The 24,851-nt window shown below is 41.5% G+C and overlaps 1 protein-coding gene across 5 annotated transcripts in view; it reads right to left on the reverse strand.

Annotated features, from left to right (window-relative positions):
• Window positions 1-325: 325 nt before the first annotated feature.
• The window catches only part of UBR2 (ubiquitin protein ligase E3 component n-recognin 2), a 136,201-nt gene continuing 111,675 nt past the window's right edge, over window positions 326-24,851 (reverse strand). For 3 of the 5 annotated variants that reach the window (XM_053600924.1, XM_053600922.1, XM_053600923.1), the window contains exons 35-47: window positions 24,367-24,515; window positions 23,923-23,978; window positions 20,950-21,046; window positions 20,478-20,545; window positions 18,956-19,091; window positions 17,867-17,957; window positions 15,109-15,239; window positions 13,616-13,724; window positions 12,365-12,421; window positions 10,002-10,079; window positions 8,883-9,053; window positions 4,416-4,517; window positions 326-2,963 (exon numbers count right to left, since the gene is read on the reverse strand). In XM_053600924.1, coding sequence (XP_053456899.1) covers window positions 2,822-2,963; window positions 4,416-4,517; window positions 8,883-9,053; window positions 10,002-10,079; window positions 12,365-12,421; window positions 13,616-13,724; window positions 15,109-15,239; window positions 17,867-17,957; window positions 18,956-19,091; window positions 20,478-20,545; window positions 20,950-21,046; window positions 23,923-23,978; window positions 24,367-24,515 — 1,387 coding nt within the window. In that variant the 3' untranslated portion in view covers window positions 326-2,821. Of the gene's footprint in view, window positions 2,964-4,415; window positions 4,518-8,882; window positions 9,054-10,001; window positions 10,080-12,364; window positions 12,422-13,615; window positions 13,725-15,108; window positions 15,240-17,866; window positions 17,958-18,955; window positions 19,092-20,477; window positions 20,546-20,949; window positions 21,047-23,922; window positions 23,979-24,366; window positions 24,516-24,851 lie in introns of those variants that run through there. The other 2 variants (XM_053600925.1, XM_053600926.1) reach the window with 2 other exon arrangements.

The raw sequence follows: 24,851 nt of genomic DNA on the forward strand, positions 1-24,851 counted from the left end.
GATGAGTAAGAGTTTAAACCCAGAGACAGGTCTTGGAGTGCCCTGTTTTCTAGTAATTTGAGGTCCAAAATGGTCCAGAAAGGTCACAAGTTGTCATAGCCAATGAATATAAAACTTAATCGGCTGAAGTGATGATTACACTTTCTCTGGGAAGGTCAAGATGTTTTGGCTAATGGCCATAATCAACACTAATAATATAAGCCTCTTAAATTTCAAGCTAATACAGATGTCCCACTTCAGTTGTAGCAAGGTGACATGGGGAACACTGCCGTGGCATTTAAGTGTATGGAACAAAAAAAAAACAAAGATATAGGCCAACCCAAAGTAATGTTAACACCTAAAGCATTTATTTGAATATCTTTAAACTTTTTACATATGATACATTTCCAAATTTTACAAGTTGTCCATAGATATTAAAGTTATAGCCAATTTAGTAATCAGATATGATTATCCCTGATATGGAAAGCGTATATTATATAAACATTTCTACAATAAACATAAAACATGCAGAAGAAATCATAAAGCTAAGATGATTTGTTAGGTAGGGAAGACAATTAGCTTAACACCAGAAAATAAGAAGGTGTGTATGCTGCCATTTCATGTAAATGTATCCTTTCTCGGACTCTGACATTCTCAGAGAATGGAATCCAGGGCTGCCCTCTGCTAACTCCAGGCTTCTGCAAAGTCAGGACTGAAAGCTGGAGTATTTTTATGACTGGGTGAAAACGTCAGCAATCTACTTACAGAAACAGAGAAACCTGGTCTTACAATTTAAGATTTAAGCTTGGTGACCATAATAGAAAAAGCCAAAAGAAGCTGGACTTAAAAGCTAAAGGACCAGAAATGACAAAGGTCAAAATTAACATTAATTTTGCCATCCACAGCCCAAACAACCAGACCTTATGACCGAAGGCCAGAAAAAGTGGGGATTCTTCCTCTTGGTCCTCCTCTCAGCTGGCTGAGCCAGTCTCAAGGAATAAGAGTTTAAGTCACCCTTTCAAGAGGAAGTGTTTCTTTCACACACTACTTTGAAGAATGGTTTCTGCATCCCCAATTATTTTAGCCTCAGGTCTGGATTTTGGACCTGCCTCCTGGGTATGCTAAGAAGTATGTACAGCTGAGTGGAACAGAACCTGCAGATGCAATTCAAAGAAAACTGAGTGAGGCCAGGAGTGGTGGCCCATGCCTGTAATCCCAGTACTCTGGGAGGCTGAGGCAGGTGGATTGCTTGAGCACAGGAGTTTGAGACCAGTTTGAGCAAGGGCAAGACCCCTTTTCTAAAAATAGCTGGGTGTTACAGTGGGTGCCTATAGTCCCAGCTATACTTGGGAGGCTGAGGCAAGAGGATCACTTGAGCCCAAGAGTTTGACGTTGCTGTGAGCTATGAGGCCACGGCACTCTACCGAGGGGAAAAGTAAGACTCTGTCTCAAAACAAAACAAAACAAACCCCCCCAAAAAAACTGAATGCAAGGGTCACTTGAATTGGTTAAAAAAATCCAAGAGCCTCTTGGATTCACTTCTCCCTCTGCCTCAAAACAGAGTGGCTCAGAATTTATTCCTCCACTAAATCTGCCATCACTCTGTGGGTATCCAAGATCTTAGCACTCATATATCAAAAAAGTGCAGTTGTATGGGATATATTCGGGTCATTAAGGAAGTTTTGATACACAAAAATCAAGAAACGTAAAATCCACGTGGATGGAAACAAACGAAGCCCCCCCACCGCCCTCAGTGATACTGACCAGCCGAGCAAGATGAAACTTGCATGAGTGAGTAACAAAGATGCTGTCAACTGTTTTTCCTGGAAGTGAAACAATGGACCATAATATGGTCTATCTCAAAACTTTCGTAGTGACCCACATAATAGTAACTAAGCGGCTATCATTCTAGGAAGGCACCTCTTAGTAAGAACAACAATGTTCTAAAAGAGTTAAAAGCCTGGGTGCACAGAATGCCCAGGACTGGACCAAGTGAATCAGTGGGTAAGCAGTGGTTCAACTATTCTGGGAAATGCTGAACAGGTGGGGTTGGGGAACCCTCAAAACACTGAATGCTCACTTTCTCACTAGTGTTTCGACACATACACGTATCCAATTTAGCCTTAGAAATAACAAATATTATTAACTATCTGAAAAGTTAGGATATTCTTTAAGTTTTTAGAAAGCCCTTTAAGCGAGTTTTTTCTCTCAAAGGCAAAAGTTTTGCCAAACAAGGAAAAAAATTCAATCTTTGACAGCCCTGAAAAACCAGCCAGCACATTAAATAGTCACTTCCTCTGCACAGGTATCCACCAACCCTTTCACAGTTGATGGAGAGAAGAGAACGTGGCCTTCAAAACCAAATGCTTTGCTCTTTCTTAGAGGCAGGCCCTTCAGCAGAGAAATTCAGTCCCAATGTTGACAGGAACCAGGAAGATGATGCCAACGGCCCACGGAGACTTTGTTTTCTGCCTTCTACTGAATCAGCTTCGGACATGGAGTCACTATAACCAATAATGTAAAATGGCTCAGACTACCGGGAACAGTCCAATGCAGTCAGACTTCCCGAGAGGTTGTGCTCCAGGACAGAGAGAGAAGCTCCTCGCTGAATCCTGAAACTCAAGACTTTACATTTGGGAACACAGCAAACAGTGCAGGAAAATCTGTCTATAGAAGATGATTTTCATCAGTCCTTGAAGCCAGAAACTATGAAAATAAAACTGGGAAGGAAAGTTTAAATAAAGAATTTATTTCGGAATTCAGCAGAACTTAAATCCTACTCTCTTTCTTGAAAAGCCAACTGGGTCACAAAAACCAAGTCTATGTTTTGGTAGTGAAGTGATTATAAATGTTGCCAGTCAATGCCAACCAGTGTCTGGTTTGCTTCCTGTGCATGTCCAATTTCCTCTGTGATACTGTGTTGGTGCCAGAGCTTCTGAATCTTCTTAAATCGCTCTTTGCACAAATGTAAAGGATTTCCCCGTCTAGAAAGAAGACACAAGTCACTCAGGATGCATTCCGTTTATTCATCTATTATACTCCTGACTCAGGAAAGCTTACAAGTTGTTAGTTTTAGACGCTCTGCAAAGTTTCTGTCCGGCAGGTGACAGTGGCTATTAACAAAATGCAACAGCTCTGAAGGTTTGCTAAAAGCAGCTGAAGGGGAATAAACGTTTGCTGAAAAGGGGAGGGAAAAGCACACATACCACACTTACCCAGGCGGGTGTGGGAGTGGGGGCAGAGGATCTAGGTTGAGGCTAGAACTACCCATTCATTGTCCATTTGGTTGGTAGCATTTGGGGGGTGCAGAGGAGAGGACGAATGAATTGCGACAGGAGTAATAATATTCCTCAGCGTGCTCTGTCAGCTACGAAGACTCCATGAAGCAGCCAAATGTGTATAAGCTTCCAGGTCTAATTTAACCACAAGTATGAGCTTGGGTGGGTTCCCCTGGGCCCAGGTCCCTGAGTCAGGCACCTGGTCCCAATTCAGAGTATACCAATGCTTTCACTGTCCAACCAGGGCTTCTCCTACTAAGACCCACACTCAGTGCAGGGGGAGAGACCACCCCCAAGCGGCATATGGATGTAACCTTGCAGTCCAGCGCCCAGGGCAGTGAATCTACCTAGCTTCCCTGGGCTTCTAGGCCTTCAACTTTTGCTACTCAAGACTGGACAGTCACATCTAGCTAGCTTACAACTTTTACCTCCTTTGGGCAAAAAAGATGGTCTAAAATAGCGGTTCTCAACCTGTGGGTTGTAACCCACAAGAACTGTATTAAAGGGCTGCGGCATTAGGAAGGTTGAGAACCACTGGTCTAAAAGAAGCCCTTTAACAGTGCTTAAGGGAACTGTTGTTGGCATTTTCCTTATGAAATACTGTAGAAGCTATCCGAGTAGAAGTGACTTGCCTCAAACACTGTTCTGCTGTTCGATATGTTCTAAATCCTTGTCCCTCAGATTTTAATGTAATAAGATAAGCACATCTCTCAGCAGTTAAGATTTTGCTCTTTTCTGTCACCTGGAGAACACTGGGTCTCCCCTATACAAAGCCACGCAAGTCAGAATGGGCCATCCCGGTAGTGCTCTGATGCTGTGGATGTCACATGGCAATTCCAACAGTTCTTTGGAGTGATAAATGGAATAAAGTTGCGCTGTCCTATTCTTTTTCCTTATCTGTCCTGATGTTCTTCATGGCATTATGAAGGCGGGGAAAGGAACACCAAACCACGCAGGTAGGGTCCCTTCCTCAGAATAGAGTCCACAGATAACACAGGTCCTCTGCCAGAACCACCCATGTCCCCAGGTGTTAGCAGGGCTGTGCGTTTCAGGACCACATGGATCACTGTATTCATCACACACTGAAGGGCTCTGAAGGCCCAGAGTCAGCCAGCCAGCCTTCCCCGCCCCCTCTCCCTGCCCCCGCCAGGCCCTTACCTGAGTCCCTGATCCGTCTCCCCATAGTCATCGAGGTAAGGAGGAGAATAAAAACAGCCTTTGGTTTTGCCGGCTAAAAATAGCACTTGACATTCCCGTACTCTGTAGAGAGAGAATTCATAGATTTTACATTTATACATTAGTACCCAAGCCTAGGTTTCACTTCCAAATGAAATGAAGTCTTACTTTATTATTATTATTTAAGAAGCCTCTTCCCAGAAGGGAATGAAGCCTTATTAAAATAAACCCAGCGTTCAAAGAGAAGAAACAACATTTATAGCAAAGAGAACTAAAATTACTATAATTAATAATGACCATATTGCAAATCAACATAGTGAGGGGAAGGAACACATGGGATCAGGAATTGACTGCTCAGGTAATAATAGCATTTAAAAGGTTGTTATTGGGAGGGATAAAAAATTACCTACTGGGTACAATGTAATCATCTGGGGAGACCAGTTTACTAAAAGCTCTGACTTCACCACTACCCAATTCATCCATGTAACAAAAAAACCCACTTGTACTACCTAAATCTATTGCAATAAAAAACAAGACCAAAAAACTCGTTAAGTGTGAGAAAGATAGTTAACTTGGAAATAAAAAATTGGTACTGATACCATACCATTACTATGAGGAAATGACCATTTAAAAAATTGTGGATAGGCTCAGTACCTGTAGCACAGTGGTTACATCGCCAGCCACAAACACCAAGGCTGGTGGGTTCGAACCCAGCCTGGGCCAGCTAAATGACAGTGACAACTGCAACAAAAAAAGGCCAGGCACCTGTAGTCCCACCTACTTGGGAGGCTAAGGCAAGAGAATCACTGAAGCCCAAAGGTTTGAGGTTGCTGTGAGCTGTGATGCCACAGCACTCTACCGAGGGCCACATCGTGAGACTCTGTCTCAAAAAAAAAAAAAAAAATTGTGGGCAAAAATTATGAATTAGGTTGATTTGAGACACAAGGCAACACACTTCACACAGGAGCAAAAGAATGTGGAAATATGCAGGGCAAAGGAAAATGCTACTTTTTTTATTGTTTCAGGTTAATTTAAGGGTACAAAGAATTAAGTTACAATGTTTACATTTGTTACAGACCCTCTTAATATTGTGTTTGGCCCCCCAAGAGGTGTGCCATACACCTTGACACTGCGCCCATTAAGCAGGAGCACATCCATCCTCCTCCCTCCTCCTCTCCCCCATCTCGTTCCTCCACCGCCCACCTTGAATTGATTTGAGTTTTTCTCTTTTATGGGAGTGTATTATTAGATCCTCTACTGACCAGAGGATGCTGACATCCACAGCATCAGAGCACTACCGGGATGGCCCATTCTGACTTGTGTGGTTTTGTATAGGGGAGACGCAGTGTTCTCCAGGTAATAGAAAAGAGCAAAATCTTAACATAGAGGATTGAATACATTGGATTCTTTTTTTTTTGGGGGGGGGGGGGTTGCAGTTTTTGGCCGAGGCTAGGTTTGAACCCACCACCTCCAGCATATGGGGCGAGCGCCCTACTCCTTTGAGCCACAGGTGCCGCCCCAAGTACATTGGATTCTTGCTTCTCTATTCTTGTGATATTTCACTAAGAATAATGTGTTTCAACTCCATCTAGGTTAAAACAAAAGATGTAAAGTCTCCATTATTTTATTTTTTTTTTGTGACAGAGTCTCAAGCTGTCCCCCTGGGTAGAATGCTGTGTTGTCATAGCTCACAGCAACCTCCAACTTGGGCTCAAGAGATTCTCTTGTCTCAGTTTTTCTATTTTAGTAGAGACGGGATCTCGCTTTTGCTCAGGCTAGTCTCAAACTCGTGAGCTCAAGCAATCCACCTGTCTTGGCCTCCCGGAGTGCTAGGATTACAGATGTGAGCTACTGGGCCTCACCTCAAGTCTCCAATTTTTAAAATGGCTGAATAGTATTCCATGGTACACAGATACCACAGTTTGTTAAACCATTGCCGGGTTGGTGGGCATTTAGGTTGTTTCCACATTTTGGCAACTGTAAATTGAGCTGTGATAAACAATCTAGTGCAAATGTTTTTATGATAAAATGATTTTTTTTCTTCTGGGTAGATGTCTAGTAGTGCCACTGTGAGATCAAATGGGAGGTCTAATTTGAGTTCCTTGAGGATTCTCTATACTTCCTTCCAAAGAAATTGTATGAGTTTGCAGTCCCACCAACAGTGTAAAAGTGTTCTGTTCTTTCCACATCCACGTCAGCATTTGCAACTCTGAGGCTTTCTCACTAGTGATAACTGGTGATATCTCAGGGTAGTTTTAATTTGCATTTCTCTGATGATCAGGAATGATGAGCAGAAAAATGCTACTTTACATTTCTCCCAATGGCTATTTAACAATGTGTCCCCTGATCCTTTTGAGAGATGTTGCCTGACTTTTTCTGGTATTAATAATTCAGCCCAGGTGGGCCTGGTGGCTCACGGCTATAATCCTAGCACTCTGAGTGGTCAAGATGGGCGGACTGTTTGAGCTCAGGAGTTTGAGACCAGCCTGAGCAAGAATGAGACTCCATCTCTACTGAAAACAGAAAAACTGACCAGGTGTTGTGGTGGGTGCCTATAGCCCCAGCTATTTGGGAGACTCAGGCAGGAGGATCACTTGAACCCAGGAGACTGAGGTTGCTGTGAGCTATGATGACGTCATGGTACTCAACCCCAGGGTGACAAAGTGAGACTGTCTTAAAAAAAAAAAATAGCCGGGCGTTGTGGCAGGCGCCTGTAGTCCCAGCTGCTCGGGAGGCTGAGGCAAGAGAATCGCGTAAGCCCAAGAGTTAGAGGTTGCTGTGAGCCGTGTGACACCACGGCACTCTACCCGAGGGCGGTACAGTGACACTCTGTCTCTACAAAAAAAAAAAAAAAATCAGCCTAATTCAACCAATATTTTGTCAAGAAATGTTGAAAAGAGAAGTTGTCAAGGCACTGGGGGCAGATTAAGATGACTAAGACATGGAGATAGGCTAAGCTGCAGCGGGGCTCAGACTCGTGTGACTTCTCTGCTTCTAGTCTCGAAATGGCTTCTACATCCCTGAGACACAACTCTCCCTCTTGCACACCACTCCACTGACACCAGCCTTCTTGCCTTCAACAGGCAGCACATTCCCACCTCAGCAACTTTTTAGTTGTTCCCTTCTGAGAACATTCTCTTTCTCTTCTTTAGGTTTTTATTCAAAAGTCATGTTCTCAAGACAGCCTTCTCTGCTCTGCTATTTAAAATCCCCAACTGCCATTTCATATTTCTGCCTTGCTTGACTTTTTTCTCCTTAGCATATACCATGATTTAATCAGGGGTCCTCAAACTGCGGCCCGCAGGCCACATGAGGCGGTGTGATTGTATTTGTTCTCGTTTTGTTTTTTTACTTCAAAATAAGCTATGTGCAGTGTGCATAGGAATTTGTTCGTAGTTGTTTTTTTTTTTAAACTACAGTCCGGCCCTCCAATGGTCTGAGGGACAGTGACCTGGCCCCCTGTTTAAAAAGTTTGAGGACCCCTGATCTAAATTCTGTCTTTTTTATTTTGAGATAGGGTCTTGCTCTGTGGCCTGGGTAGAGTGCAGTGGTGTCATCATAGCTCACAGCAACCTCAAACTCTTGGGCCCAAGTGATCCCCCTGCCTCAGCCTCTCAGGTAGCTGGGACTACAGGTGCTCATCACAATACCTGGCTAGTTTATCTATTTTTAGTAGAGACAGGCTCTTGCTGTCGCTCAGGTTGGTCTTGAACTCCTGACTTTAAAATATCCTCCTGCCTTGGCCTCCCAGAGTGCTGGGATTATAGGTGTGAGTCACCATGTCTAATCCACTAACTAAATTCTTTTTTTTTTTTTTTTTTTTGTGGTTTTTTTGGCCGGGGCTGGGTATGAACCCGCCACCTCCGGCATATGGGACCGGCGCCCTACTCACTGAGCCACAGGCGCCGCCCCCACTAACTAAATTCTTATCAGTCTTGTTTATTGTCTTTCTCTCAGAAAATAAACTCTGTCCCTGACGGCAGAAACTTATGCCTGCTTTGCCGACTACTACGTTCTCAGTGCCTAGTGCCTGGGAGTCACTGAGTGTTGCACACTGTTCAGTGAAAACAACTAGATATGCCAGCTTGTGATATGTGCGACTGGAGGTAAAATCCAGAGGCCATGAGGACACAAAAGAATAATTCTGGCTGGAGTTGGACAGAAAATGAATTCATGTTAGAAGAAAAAATGAAAAAAGTAGAACAGAATTGTCACCTATAGTAGGGGGAGGAGAACTGGGAATTATGGTAATAGGAGAACCAAGGCAGAGTTGGCACGTGTCCAATGTGAGATGTGAGGAGACGAGGGTCCTCACATTCCTTGAATGAATAAAACACAGGCAAATGGTGGTCTCAAATTTCACTGCAGTGTAATAATTTCTTGTGCTATCCTCCCAATAGGCATATACTGAGGCAGAGCCAAAGCTAAGCGTCTTCTGCAGGTCCTTACCTCAGGAAGATGCCGGCCCCAGAGCCGCAGGAGTAGGTGTGAGCTGTGCAGGCTCCCACGTCCTCCCCTTCTAGTTCCGTCTGGCAGCAGTAGCTCTGGGAGCACAGCAGAGTTCCACACACAAGGCACAGAGTTGGGGCTCTGCTCTTATCACCACCTGATTTGGGGCACCTCCATGGGTGGGGGTGGGGGGTGGGAAATCACATATCATTGCTCTAAGAAAAGTAGCCGAAGAGCTGATGGTAAAAAATCCCTTGGAAAAGAATTTCGCAATATCAAGAAGAACCAAGACGCATATATGATATGGTATGAGCAAATTCATTCTTAGAAGAGGGAATAGGGAAAAACTGCCACACATACACAAAAAGCATGACAGCAAACCCTCAAAGAATCAATAATTGGGGAAAAGATAAATAAAATCAATAGCAGAAAAGGATGAATAAATCATGCTATTGCCATGTAATAGAACAGTAGTGAATATCAACAAAGGAATGTTATTTTTATGAACATAAATCTTAGAAATGATGACTGAAAAAAATCCTGCATAATAGGTACCATATACTATCTTTTAAATAAAGCTCAAAAACATGGGAAATAGTAATATATGCTGCTGAGGAATGTAAGTCCGTGTAGTTAATGGTTAGGAATGCTTCACACTTACAATAGTAACTATCAGCAGGAGAAGAAAGAGGAGGCAGCAGAGAAGAGATATGCAGGGGCTTCACCTGTCCAGGTCACGTTCAAATTCATATACTACTGTGCTGACCCTTTATGCTACTGGTACGCCAAATCGTTAAAAATTATTCACAATTATAAGGACTCTTATTATTTTATTTTCATTTTTAATTGTTTTTGGTCTCTTATTTCAAAGTGCTTCAATATTCAAATTACTTCAATTATTATTTAGACAACCTTTTGTGACTCAAATTTGCCCCTACCATCCCATTTGGTACATAAGGTGGAAGGACGCTGTTATAAATTAGGTAGTATATAATACTACTGATGTTATGACTTCCCTACCCAAACAAAAGGAACAACAGTAAGAAAATCCCTCTAATTCTTTGCATAGAGGTGTTTTCAGTGGCAGGGAATGTTCAATGCTCTGATAGCAAAACTTACGAGAAATTGGATGCTTGATTAATGAGGCTGCTGTAGTCTTCTGGAAGGTTTATTAATTTGTTAGATTCTCTTGGATAGCTAAAACAAAGTAAAATTAAAAAAGCTCAGTTAATACAAGGTCATATTATAGTGTTGACAGCATAACTCTAAGTGTAGTCAAAACAAATAAAAGACTGAATCTGAGAGACTGTGTGCTACCACATTGGTGTAAGAATCTGGAGTGGCCAGGCATGGTGGTTCAGTCCTGTAATCCTAGCACTCTGGGAGGCCAAGGAGGGAAGATCCCTTGAGCTCAGGAATTAAGAGACCAGCCCGAGCAAGAGTGAGACCCCGTCACTACTAAAAACAGAAAAATTAGTCAGGTGTTGTGGGCACCTGTAGTCCCAGAAACTCAGGAGGCTGAGGCAGGATTGCTTGACCCTAGGAATTTGAGGTTGCTAGGCTGATGCCACAGCACTCTATCCTGGGCAACAGAGTGAGCCTATGTCTCAAAAACAAAACAAAAGAAAACAAAACAAAACAAACTATGGACAGCCTGATTACAGGAGTTAAGATATAGAAGACAGGGACATGCTCATTAGAGTGATCTTAAGGCAGAATGAGTTGGAGGAGAGGGGTAGTAGAGGAAGACATATTTTCTTTAAGTTAGATATACGATGCCATCTTGATGCTATGACTCAAATTAATTCAGACAAAATTTATTTATTTATTTATTTATTCTGGAGACAGAGTCTCATACTGTCATCCTGGGTAGAGTGCTGTGGCGTCAGAGCTCACAGCAACCTCAAACTAACTCCTGGGCTCAAGCAATCCTCTTGCCTCAGCCTCCCGAGTAGCTGGGACTATAGGTATATGCCACTACATCCAGCTAGTTTTTTCTTTTCTTTTTCCTTTTTTCGCAGTTTTTGGCAGGGGCTGAGTTTGAATCCGCCTCTGGGATTTGGGGCCGGCGCCCTACCCCTTTGAGCCACAGGCACCGCCCCTAGCTAGTTTTTTTCTATTTTTAGTAGAGATGGGGTCTCACTTTTGTTCAGGTTGGTCTTGAACTCCTGACCTTAGCTATCCACCTGCCTCAGTCTCCCAGATTGCTAAGATTACAGGTGTGAGCCACTGTACCTGGCAAATTCAAACAAAATTTAGATGCAAATTCAACAAGCACTTTAAGACTCTCAGTGTAAGCACTTCCATGTGCACACACCTGCCCAGTGTGGTTGACACAGGGTGGCCTTTCACTATTCCATCTACTGCAAAAACAAGGAGTGGACTTAAACTGCAAGGGGAATTAATCATACCAGAATCACTTGGGGGAATTTGGAGGGGAAATACAAGCTAGGACTTCAACTTTAGAGAAATTATATTTGGTAGGTTGTATTTGGAGTATTTTAAAAAAGTTTCCAGGGTTATTCTGAAGCATAATTCAGGTTGAGAAGTATGTTCCATATATTAAGAATTTTTTGAGTATAGGGTTGAATCACATGAAATTGGTAATATTCAACCATTTCTGACACGGAAAGACTGAAATTGCAAATGGTTCAAACTGTCATTGTTTGTGGATATGTTAAAGTAAACAAATAGAACAGATAACCTCCTTTAGTCTTCTGATTTTTATGTATGATGTATTTAGCAAAATCAAGGAGATACATGTTAACTAATCTGAAATACTTGGGATTTTGGATTTTTCAGAGTTTAGAATATTTGCATTACTTGTTCAGCACCCTAATCTGAAAATGCAAAATCCATACGTTTCAATGAGCATTTTCTTTAAGCACTGTGTTGGTGCTAGAAAAATTTTGAATTATGGAGCATTTTGAATTTTGGGTTTTTTTTGAATTAGAGATATTCAACCTGTATTCACAGTTAAAATGCACTTCATCCCGCAGAGTAGAGCACATTTTACTACAGAACCAGAATACATGTAGAACCGATGTAAAAAAGGAATGAAAAAAACCCAAAACAAAACAAATACAAAAATGGCTATCATTTGAGAATTACTAAAGGTGAGTGACAAGTATGTGGAGCCTTGTTCTGCTATTCTTCACACTTTGGGTAGTTTGGAAATTTCCACAATAAAAGATAGGAAAAAAACAGACCTAAGAAAAACCTAGAAGAGGACCTATTTTTTTTATGGCAAATATTTCAAAATACAATAATTTTGTTATTAGCTTCCTTTGCAAAGAATAAAATAATATACTTAGGCTCACCATTCTAAATTTTACAAACTCCCATCATTAGATTAAGGAGAAAGTAAGAAGGCAGGATGTCCTACCTCGTGGAACGGCTGAAGGCTTGGGGAGTCTGGCTTCTTCCCTACCTCTCACCCCCCACTCCCCGCCCAATCAAGTTTTTGATGATCTTTAACTTACCTTATAGCATCTCTTTCACCTTCTAGATATCTTTTAACTTCATTGTTATGACACCAACTTTAATGTAAATGGGGGGAAAAAACACAAAAGATTGTTACTGTCCTTGTGCCTATTGGTCATCTACCCTGTTTCCCCGAAAATAAGACAGTGTCTTATTTTAAGGTGTGCTCCCAAAGCCGCGCTAGGTCTTATTTTCAGGGGACGTCTTATCTTTCCTGTACGTAGGTCTTATTTTCGGAGAAACAGGGTATATAACTTCTTTGGCGAAATATCTATTCAAGTCCTTTTCCCATTTTATTTATTTATTTATTTTTTTAAGAGACAGAGTCTTATTTTGTCGCCCTTGGTAGAGTGCCATGGCGTCACGCAGCTCACAGCAACCTCCAACTCCTGGGCTTAGGTGATTCTCTTGCCTTAGCCTCCTGAGTAGCTGGGACTACAGGCGCCCGCCACAATGCCTGGCTATTTTTTTATCTGCAGTTTGGCTGGGGCTGGGTTAGAACCTACCACCCTTGGTATATGGGGCTGGCGCCATACCCACTGAGAGACAGGCGCCGCCCCCCATTTTTTAATTGTAATTTTTTTTGTTGAGTTGTATGAGTTCTGGAGCTATATCAAGATATATAAAGATGTATCTATCTACCTATATAAAGATATATCTATCTCCTTATCAATAAATGACTTGCAACTGTCTTCTCCCATTCTGTGGGTAGGACAGCCATACAGCTTAACTCAGTGACTAATTTGACATGATTGACAGGTCAATTTCTCTACATCTCAGTTTTCTCAAATATAAAGTAGGCACTAGACTAGATAATTTTTAAGGTTTTGTTCATATTTGTTAAAAATCTATGGAACAGGGCAGTGCCTGTGGCTCAAAGGATAGGGCACCAGCCCCATATGCCCGAGGTGGCAGGTTCACACCCAGCCCCAGCCAAAAACTGCAAAATTAAAAAAAAAAAAAAAAAAAGAAAAATCTATGGAACAGAGTCTTTAACAAGTAAGTTCAGGTAAGGAAATAAACATTTCTATTATTATTCCCTTCCCATGTGCATCTCTTTATGTTATTCTCTAGCTTGGCAAAAACCTTACCAAAAGTCATATCCTTAATTGAAAAGGCCTCGCTGTAGTTTGAATTTCATGTGTTGAATTCCACTAGGTTCATTATTGGAGAATTTTGCTAAGTATGTGATAACCAGCTTGGTTCTATAGAACTATTCAATACAATAAAGAAAAGCATATAATCATTACCTTTCAATCAGTAAATTCATTATCTCACTATTTTCTTGAAAAAGGCATATGAGGTTGATTGGTAGGGAAAGGTAGTTACATAAATGTTCAAAATGGCTTGTTCCAGAAACTGCAAACAAAGAAGAAAAGAGTAATATACTATAACAACAGTACATCCTGCATGGGAACAAGCAATAGTAGAGTTAAGAAAAAAAAAAATCAATGATGAAAAAGATCAAATCTGCCATGTATATAACTTATGTGAAGTTAACAGAATGGCATGTGGAAGGAATCCATGGAAAACAGCGTAATAGACAGAGGGGAGTCAGGTGACTCCTACAGCAAACTGGTCACAATTTCTATACCAAACTGATCACAATTTCTGGGTGTTTTAGCTTTATCATTTGCAAAATGGTATACCTGTTCAATGTATTTCATAGTGTTACTGTGAACATTAAATGACAAAAATAATGTATGGGTGCTTTGGGAAATTCTTCAGCAGGATAGAAACCTAAAGTGGTTTTATCACAAGAGATGGATTTAAATATTAACTCTAGTCATCACTGCAAACAGTTTGGAGGCCTAAACTATCCTATATTGTAGCTGGCAACTAATTGGAGTTAAAGTAAACAGGGGGGAAAAAACTTTTCAGCCCCAGTCAACTTACAGACACAGCATTACATGCAGGCACCCTATGACCAGTGCCAAGCACAGTCAGAATGCAGAGATACAATCAAACCCACCTTTATGAAATGAATCAAACCCTAACCTGGAAAGCAACTGTGAAACAGCAAATCAATTCCCACATTAAATTTAGGTTTATGTGCAATTATGGATGTTCGAAAATATATATATTTTTTCTTGAGATAAGAGTCTCACTTTGTGACCCTTAGTAGAGTGCCATGGCGTCATAGCTCATAGCAACCTCAAACTCTTGGGCTCAAGCGATTCTCTTGCTGCAGCCTACTGATTAGCTCGGACTAAAAGCACCTGCCACCATACCCAGTTATTCTTAGAGATGGGGTCTCTTTTGCTCAGGCTGGTCTTGAACTCCTAAGCTCAAGCAATCCTCTTGCCTCAGCCTCCCAGATCACTAGGATTACAGGCGTGAGCCACAGTGCTCAGCCTGGTATTCTGAATTTTAATACCATACATGTTTCAAATTAAAAATCACTTGAAATCATCAGTTTTCATTTATAAAATCTGAAGAAGCCAGTTTATGAATAATATTTAATTGGACATTTTCACATCTGAAAGCAAAACTATGATCTTTATGGGAGAAGTGCTTTGCAAGTATAAAAACATTTACACAGAAGTTTAATAATATATTTATTTGCTAAGATCCAGATAAAAGTAGATATATACACAAACATGCATTTTCAGTGTGTATCACCACAGTCAATTAGCTATGCTCTAAACCAAAAAGTCAGTTTTCATTTTGTAAATCACCTCTATATTTGCTGGAGTAAAAGTCTACAGTCACTTCTTACATTTTGAAAGAAATTAGAAATTACCTTGAATGTCAGGTGGGGAAGGAACTCCATTTAAGTAATGAAAAAACAAAGCAGAACACTTGAGGAAAGGCATGATTCCAGCTCTGAGGTTCCTCCACAGATGCCAGCCAGAGGGCATTTCCTTCAAGGCTCTGAAAAGAGAAAATGATTAGGAAATCTAATAAGAAAAGGTCACTGTAGTTATAGCACAGTGTGAAAATAGAGATGGCTGCCATTTGAAAGTGATGGCAAATATGCTTAAAAGGAGTGGGCTGAGCTAGGTGTGGCGCCTGTAGTCCCAGCCATTCAGGAGGCTGAGGGAGGAGGATGGCTTCAGGCCAGGAGTTTGAGGCCACTGTGTACTGCAACTACATCTGTGAATAGCCACTGCATTCTGGCCTGGGCAACACAGTGAGACCTCATCTCTTAAAAAAAAAAAAAAAGGAGTGAGTTAGCTCGTGGTAGCCCTGATTATACAGGATGTCAGGTGTAAGTAGAGATACAGCTCCTGGTGTTGCTATTAAAATTTATGATAATATAGCCATAGAAAGAGAAAATGCAGAAAATGAAAAACCATCCCCTAGGGCAGTGCCTGTGGCTCAAGGAGTAGGGCGCCAGCCCCATATACCGGAGGTGGTGGGTTCAAACCCGGCCCTGGCCAAAAACTGCAAAAAAAAAGAAAAACCATCTCCTAGTCCTATGCCTTATACCACTAGTAGGTACATTATTCTGGAAAACTGGTTTTACACCAATTTGACTTAACACAGTTATAACTGTAATAATGAAACTTAAAATGAATACGTTTTCCAGAACAGTATAAGCCATAATTTTTTTTTTTTTTTTTAGAGACAAGAGTCTCACTGCGTTGCCCTCAGTAGAGTGCGGTGGCATCACAGCTCACAGCAACCTCCAGCTCTTGGGCTTAGGCGATTTTCTTGCCTCAGCCAGGACCACAGGTGCCTGCCACAACGCCCGGCTATTTCTTGTTTAGTTTGGCCAGGACAAGGTTTGAACCTGCCACCCTCAGTATATGGGGCCGGTGCCCTACTCACTGAGCCACAGGTGTCACCCCCCACCTCCTTTTTTTTTTTTTAGACAGAGTTTCTCTCAGTTGCCCTGGCTAGAGTGCAGTGGCATCAATACAGCTCACAGCAACCTCAAACTCCTGGGCTCAGGTGATCCTCCTGCCTCAGCCTCCAGAGTCGCTGGGACTACAAGCATATGATGCCATCCCTGGCTAAGTTTTCTATTTTTTCGGTAGAAATGGGGTTCTCACTCTTGCTCAGGCTAGTCCTAAGCTCATGTGATCCTCCCATTTCAGTCTTCCAGAGCCCTAGGATTATTTTCAATTGTTTGCTATCAGAGTGTACATTCTTTATATACGTATAAGTTTTTCTATATGTTGGATCATTTTGTTAGTGTGAATTCTCAGAAATGGGGTAATTTAATGAAAGAGGAGACATTCTTATAGGTTCTTGACAAATACTGTTAAGAAGTTTAGTAAAACTATTTGTAGCAAATCACAATACCTCAAACAATATGTTAAGTTCTAAAAATTTCACTCCACTCTTGCCACTCCTGAATATTACCCTAAAAACATATTATGCCAATTTAATTTGTGTTTTAGAAGAGCAACTTTTCAAAGTTCATTCCATGTATCCACCCATTTGTGGCAGATCCTTTGAGTGAATGAAAGGTTCCAAGTCCAAATAAATGTGAGAAGCTCTGAATACTATTACCCTTCTCTCAGAGATGTACAATTATGCTAGTATATAAATAGTTGAGAGAAGTCCTAGATTATCACTCCCATGTCTTCTTTTGAAAAATTTTTTATTTATTTATTTATTTTTAAGAGACAGTCTTACTTTATCATCCATAGGAGAGTGCTGTGGTATCACAGCTCACAGCAACCTCCAGCTCTTGGGCTTAGGCGATTCTCTTGCCTCAGTCTCTCCAGTAGCTGGGACTAAAGGTGCCTGCCACAATGCCTGGCTATTTTTTTGTTGCAGTTTGGCCAGGGCTGGGTTTGAACCTGCCACCCATGGTATATGGGGCTGGCGCCCTACTCACTGAGCCATAGGCGCCGCCTTATTTATTTATTTTTTGAGACAGAGCTTCAAGATGTCGCCCTAGGTAGAGTGCTGTGGCATCACAGCTCACAGAAACCTCCAACTCCTGGGCTCAAGTGAGTCTCCTACCTCCGCCTCCCAAGTAGCTGGGACTACAGGCCCCAGCCACAACGACTGGCTATTTTTTGGTTGCAGCCATCATTGTTTGGTGGGCCCGGGCTGGATTCAAACCTGCCAGCTCAGGTGTATGTGGCTGGCGCCTTAGCCACTTGAGCCACAGGCACCAAGCCAATTTATTTACTTTTTGAGACAGAGTCTCACTTTGTTGACCTAGGTAGAGTGCCATGTCATCACAGCCTCATAGCAACTTCAAACTCTTAGGCTCAAGCAATCCTCTTGCCTCAGCCTCCTGAGTAGCTGGAACTACAGGCGCCTGCCACAATGCACAGCTAATTTTTCTATTTTTAGTAGAGATGGGGTCCGACTCTTGCTCTAGCTGGTCTTGAACTCCTAAGCTCAAGCTATCCACCCACCTTGGCCTCTAGAGTGTTAGGACTATAGGTGTGAAACACTGCACCTGGCCCACATCTTCTTTTTTAAACACATGTCAATAGACATCCATTTCTCCAAATTAGCAAATGAATTCTTTCCTCATGCTGTCATCTACAGTATTTGGGGAAACATTTATCATGGAAAGGTTACAACCTCACCTTCCTGTGTGCTGGTGAAGCGTTTTATACAAAGTGAGAACTGCTAGTTCTTCTTCAGTAGAGGGATTTTCTTGATCCATGCCATTCTCTTCTGAAAGATAAGGAAATATTAGTATTCTGTATTTTCCAATTAAGTAGTAGCGAAAGGATTTATGACCACATCATTTAAGCATGCAAATATATTCACACACTCACATATAACATGAAATATTCCCACAAATCATACAGAATTTTAATCCTTCAAGTGTGAGCACAGTATTGATCTCCATCAGACCAAGGAGCCAGCTGGCATTCTGAGAGTAGAATCAGCTAAGTATACTGTCTTAAAGTGTTTGAAAAACAGGAAGTTTGAATGTAAAAGCATAACTGACGAACTTACAGCGGCATTAAGTTAAAACAAAATTATCATTCTATACCCTAAAATCCTAAGGTGCTTAATACTATCCTATTCAAATACTACTGAAGTTAGGGAATCAAAATAAGTAAAAACCTTCACATGGCGAGGGTATTTTAATAGGAGAAGGAATATTATTTCAAAACTTTTCACGTGAGGATAAATAGAAAAAGTAAGCCTAATTATAATTCATATTGATTTGCTACTCTTTCTTTTTTTTTTTTGAGACAAGAGTCTCACTCCGTTGCCCTGGGTAGAGTGCTGTGGCGTCAGAGCTCACAACCTCCTCAAAATCTTGGGCTCAGGAGATTTACTTGCCTTAGACTCCCAAGTAGCTGGGCCTACAGGCGCCCACCACAACACCTGGTTAGTTTTTCTGTTTTTAGTACAGATGGGGTCTTGTTCTTGTTCAGGTTGGTTTTGAAGTCCTGAGCTCAGGTGATCCACCTGCCTCAGTTTCCCAGAGTGCTGGGATTGATAGGCGTGAGCCAACATGCCCAGCCACTTTATTACTCTCATTCAAATACTTTCCCTTTTTTAAATCCAAGAGTACAGATTCATGTTGCCCTGAATATATGCTCTCAAATACCTTTTCCTTTAAAAGTTTTTTTTTTTTACTTTTCTTTGCTCCTTTTTTCTAAACTGAGAAAACTTAAGTATTTCCTTTAAGAAGCTGACAAACAGGTGAGAATTACCTGTACATGAGGTAAGTAAGATTTGTACGATGTGTGCCATAGTAACCAGATGGAAAATGTGAAGGTCTCCAGTGCCAAGGCTGATCCCTGAAAAATCCTGACACTGCAACGCAGGGAAAGCAAGCACCAAGCCCACCTAGACACCAAATAAGAACATCAGACTGATTGCCTTTCCTTGTGTAGCAAAATACATTTCCATTTTCTTACTGTGATCCTTCCTGAGCTCAGCCCCTCCCTTTAAGAAAACTTTGTTCGTAAAGAGTAAACACATTAGAAAATTCACTAGGCATGGCTAAATGGAATCTATTAAGAATTAAAGGGGTCTTGATGGGCACTATCATTTCATTTATCCAGTGGGTTCCCTGTACATAGTTTACTGCTAGTAATAGTAAAAATAACACTTGAAATCTTTCCATAGAGTGAACAGTTGAAAAAGCATAGATCTCGGACCTACAAAGATCTAGATATGAATCCCAGCTCCACCTCTTAGGAGCTTTTTTAGATAGTTAACACTTGTGAGCTTCAGTTTCCCCACTGCTAAACTGGAGGTAATATCTACATGTTTTGAATACCTCATTAGCAGGGATGTAGACTCAGTGAATGTATGTGAAAGCTGCAGATAAACTGTAAATGGTAGCTCTCTGTTAGCCTCTTGCTGCCTGCAAGGTGGTGGTTTTAGTGGTAGCAATGAGAACAATAGCGAACCTTTATTTGAGCAGCATATCCCACTGATGCAGAATCTGAGGTCTAGCCCTCGGGACTGTAGGTGTGGTGGTGCACTCTGTATTCTACGCAAGGGAACCCAGTTGAGGGGGGGCTGAAATTTGGCTTCTTTGTTATGAACACCTGCCATCTGTGTTCCGGCACCAGGCCCATCTGCTCGGATGTACCTTTCTCTGAATCATAAAAAGGGGCTGTGTGCTTCTCAGTAATGTGACCACAGGGCTGTATGTGCCCAGATTTTCTAAAGTGCACACAAGCACTGGACGGGCCAGCAGTAGCCATTACATGGCTGGTGTTATTTTTATCCTTTTATAGGTTAAAAGGACAGAGAAGTTGGGCAGTGCCTGTGGCTCAAGGAGTAGGATGCCGGCCTCATATGCCAGGGGTGGCGGGTTTGAGACCAGCCCCAGCCAAAACTGCAAAAATAAATAAAATAAAATAATAATTAAAAAAAGGGCGGCGCTTGTGGCTCAAAGGAGTATGGTGCCGGCCCCATATACTGGAGGTGGTGGGTTCAAACCCAGCCTCGGCCAAAAACTGTGAGGGTAGTGGGGAGGACAGAGAAGTTAAATACTGACCTCAGCCACAAAGTAAACTAAAAGATGGAGAATGTCTAGACAAAAATCAAGCCTCGCAAATAGTTTCCTTAATATTTCTCATAAAAGAATTATACTCAGAAGTAGTAAGATTATCATATAATTAACTCCTCCTATCTATCTCCACACTACTCACCAAATCTAAGGTAAAGTTATATAGTACAATAAAGAGAACTGCAAATAAACTAACTGCAAAAACTCACCAATAAGTGAAACATGTCAATATCCAATATGCTTGGAGGGTCTTCAAGGCTGTCATTAGGCACCAAGGCTAAACATTTAAAGCCTACATTAGTGCACTGCATAATACATAAGTTAAAATGCATATAATCTAGTTTAAATTTATCTTTTTGCAAGATATAAATTTATAAGCTAAAGTTGATACATAAGAAAATCAGTACTATCAAATATTTAATTCACAACTGAGAAAAGTTGTACCATTAAAAACACAGTAGACTCTCCATAGTTGACCACCTCCTCCAATGACCACCTTAAGTTGACCTAATTTTCACAGACTGGACTGTATCACATGTACTAAGGTCTAGTTCCTTATGTTGACCAGTATATAGACCAGTTTGTTATAGTCCCTTGAGTGGTCAAGTTACAAAGGTCCTACTGTAATGTCAGAGGATGAGAAATTACTGTAAGATACATCGTAAATGTATTACTACTCACATGCAAAAAGTTTACAGAAGTGTCCTTGTACCATTGAAAGTGATGTTACCGTCCAATGTGCTGATGCAAATCTTGTTAGTGACCTAAGACAGTCATCCTGAAATAAAAAAATCAACACAATTAACAAAGAAGCCAACATATGAAGTAGCTGTCTTCTTTTAGGAATGCTAGTTCAAAGCACAGTTAGATGCACAATGAAAATCTCTCTAAATTATATGGAACTGAACCATGACATCTTAATGACATTTCTTTAACACAGAACCCACAGAACAGGAAATACCTAAGTATGCTGAATAAGCAAAAGCTATCTCCTTGCCACAGTGTTGCTGATTCTCTTTGGACAAGAATACATGCATCAGACAGGTAGTAAGCAACAGACACTTCCAAGAGGCTGATGCAGTACTCCTTTGTAGGTATTCTAAAGAGATGCTCTAAAATGTAAGAAATGCTCCAAATATTGGGGAAAGTATATGCAAGAAGATGAAAGTACAAATTAGGGTGTCTGTACAGCAATTAAAACCTGTTATGAGGGCTGGGCCTGGTGGCTCCTGCCTGTAATCCTAACACTCTGGGAGGCCAAGGTGGATGGACTGTCTGAGCTCATGGGTTCAAGATCAGCCTGAGCAAAAGCGAAACCCCATCTCTACTAAAAAGTAGAAAAACTGAGGCAAGAGGATAGCTTGACCCCAAGAGTTGGAGGTTGCTATGAGCTATGATGCCACAGCACTCTACCCAGGGTGACAGCTTGAGACTCACCAGAAAAAAACAAAAACCAAAACCAAACAAACCTTGTTATGGGGACTAAATAGCAATAATGAGAAAACAAAGCTGCATGTGAATACTGATTATGAACAAATAAAAATACGCGAATGAAAAAGATGGACCGGTGGGAAGTTGATGAGATTTTTCTTCCTGCTTATTTTCCATTTACCGATTTTTCTGTAACGTTTGGTGCAATAAACACTGAGGTCCTACTATACACTAGGTCTTGGTTTTGAACATCTTCAAATGAAAACGCACTCTCTCTCCTCCTGCTCTCAAAGAGCTTACAGAGGCTGTGGGCGGGAAGAAAGAGGGACGGGCGAGGGGGGCAAGTGTTCCAAAGTGATGGGCCTCACAAAAAAAGGAAGGGGTCAACAGGAGGAGGCAGGCGCCGAGATGAGAGCACCTTATTCACAGTACACAGCTCAGAGGATAAAGCCCGAGGCGCGTTTTGAGTAGGAGTCTGCTTAGCGCATCTGGGGAGAGCAAATGGAGTATGCAAAGGCCTGGGAGTGGCACTTAGGAACTGGCAGTGCCTCCTCAGCTCTGGCCCCCGAGGGTGGGACCGGCAGAGAAATACACTGCTTTTTGAAGGACCTCGTACAACAATGTGTTAGAGAAGGGTGAGATTCAAGGTAGAGATTGCCACAATAACACAGGCAAGAAATGCTAAGGCTGAACTGAACGAAGCAGGAATGGAAAGATTCAGTAGAGTCTGCTGACCAACTACATGTGAATGCTCAGGCCAAGTGGTATTACATATCCGACAGGACTTCAGTCTTCTGCCTTGGTAACTGGATGAACAGTGGTGAAGATGCTAACAAAAATGGGGGCTGTACGAAGAAAAATTAGGTTTTTTTTTTTTTTTTTTTTAAAGAGATGGGAGTCTTGCTCTGTTACCCAGACTGGAGTGCAGTGGTGCAGTCATAGCTCACTGCAGTCTCAAAGTCCTGGGCTCAAGTGATACTTCTGCCTCAGCCTTCCAAGCAGCTGGGACGACATGCCGCTATATCCAGCTTTTTTCAGTTTTTCTTTTTTTTTTTTTAAAGAGATGGCGATTAGGAGATTGTCCAGGCTGGTTAAGAACTCCTGGCCTCAAGCAATCCTTCCACTTCGGCTTCCTAAATTGCTGGGATTACAGGTGTGAACCACTGTGACTGGCTAGAAAAATTAATTTGGGTTATTGAATCCGAGGTCCAGGTGAAGAACAAAAAGCAGGCAAGGAGGTAACAGACCTGGGCCTGAGATAAAGGTTGGGTTGGAGATCAACGGGTGGGAATCATTTGGATATAACTGCAATCAGAGACACAGATGGGGCTGACCAGGGAAGACTACCAGATGATTGAAGATCATCGGCAGAACTCTGCTGGGTTGAAGGAGGGAGATAGACTGAAAAGGAGTAGCCAGAGTGGAAAAAAGAAAGCCAGGAGTGTCACAGAAATCAAGAGGAAAAAATGAGTTTCAGAAGAAAGCAGTTAACAGAGATGTCGAATAAGACAAGGGCTGAAAAATGCCCACCCAAAATGATAATCAGGAGATCATTTAGTGAACTTGGCAAGAGCTGTTTCCTAAAAGCAAAATAATAAGAGAAACTGAACAAAATTGCAGGGAATTGAAATGTGTAAATGGTTAGCAAGAAACTGGAGCCAGCATATGCATTATGCTCTAAGAATGTTTTGCTGTGTATAAAATTACATACATGTCAGTTGTGGAGGCTCATGTTTATAATCTCGGCACTCTGGGCAGCTGAGATGGAAGGACTGCCTGAGGCCAGGAGTTTGAGACCCACCTCATAGTGAGGCCCCCCTCTCTACAAACAAACAGAAAAACTGTAGTCCAACTAAGGGAGGCTGGCTTGAGTCCAGAGTGCGAGGCTGCAGTGAGCTAAGACACCACCGCTCTCCAGCCATGTAACGGAGTAAGACACTCTCAAAAAACAAACACCCCTGTATACTCTCTCTGGAAGAACATGAAATGAGATAAAAACTTCAGGTGCTCTTAAAAAAAAAAAAAAAAAAAAAGAGAGAAAGAAATGAAAAAAATCAAACCACAAACATTACTTCTTTGATATCCTTACAGAAAAATGGTTTTTATTATGAAAGAAGTGAACATAGGGCTAAACGACTATCTCAAGTTTATAATATTTAAAAGTAGCAGAACTACCTAATTTCCATTCCATCTTTTCATGAATTGAGTAAACCAAGAACTTACCAGTCTGCATGGCAAAGGACCAAACAAGGGTTTATCTTCATCACTCAAAATTCTTTCTGCAAGTTAAAGATGGTTTAGGTGGTAGATTTTATGTTGTGTAGACTTTAGCATAATTTCAAAAAAGTTAAAAAGATAATTATTTCTCCAGAAAGCACAATATTATCAGGCTTCAGAATCTTAAGTCATTTTACAGTGTTGCCTTAGGATGAAAAGTAAAAATCAACACACATTCCCCCACGTGACAAGAAGCTATCACTACTACCAAAATGATTTCTGTTGGTGCGGTTAATTTATACATTGTCAACCTAATATTTTCTTGGTATACTAAATCTTTTTATTTCTTTATGTTGCTGCCCACTTTAAATACTTTCTTAAAAAAAATTCTACACGTAATCCCTATCAATGTATGCTTTTGACTTTCAGAGAGACAACTGTAATTCTCACCTGTGCTCTGGATGCTGTATGCACAGCTACCCCAACACATGATGGGCACTCGGGGATCATCTTCATTAGGGTGAACCTTTAGTCCCACCTTATAAACAGCAGTTCCAAATGTTGTTAGCATTTCTTTTATGCTCTCAGAATAAGGGTTCCTGTAGTGAATATGTATAGAAGAAGCTTAAAACAATGTGTACACATCAATCAAACAATTTAGTTTCTTAATAGCTCTTTGCTACATTAAAACGGAACAATTTGAGAGTCTGCGACTCAGGCCTATCATCCCAGCTACTCCACAGGCTGAGGCAGGAGGATCACTTGAGGCCAGGAGTTTGAGACTAGCCCGGGCAGCACCGTGAGATCTCCATTTTTAAAAACAATTATTATCATTTTTTTAAATTAGCTGGGTGTGGTGGCATGCACCTATCTTCCCACCTACTCAGAAGGCTAAGGTGGGGAGGACCACTTAGCCCTGAAGTGCAGACCTGCTT

The sequence above is a fragment of the Nycticebus coucang genome, chromosome 9 (assembly GCF_027406575.1).
Source record: "Nycticebus coucang isolate mNycCou1 chromosome 9, mNycCou1.pri, whole genome shotgun sequence".
NCBI classification, from domain to species: domain Eukaryota; kingdom Metazoa; phylum Chordata; class Mammalia; order Primates; family Lorisidae; genus Nycticebus; species Nycticebus coucang.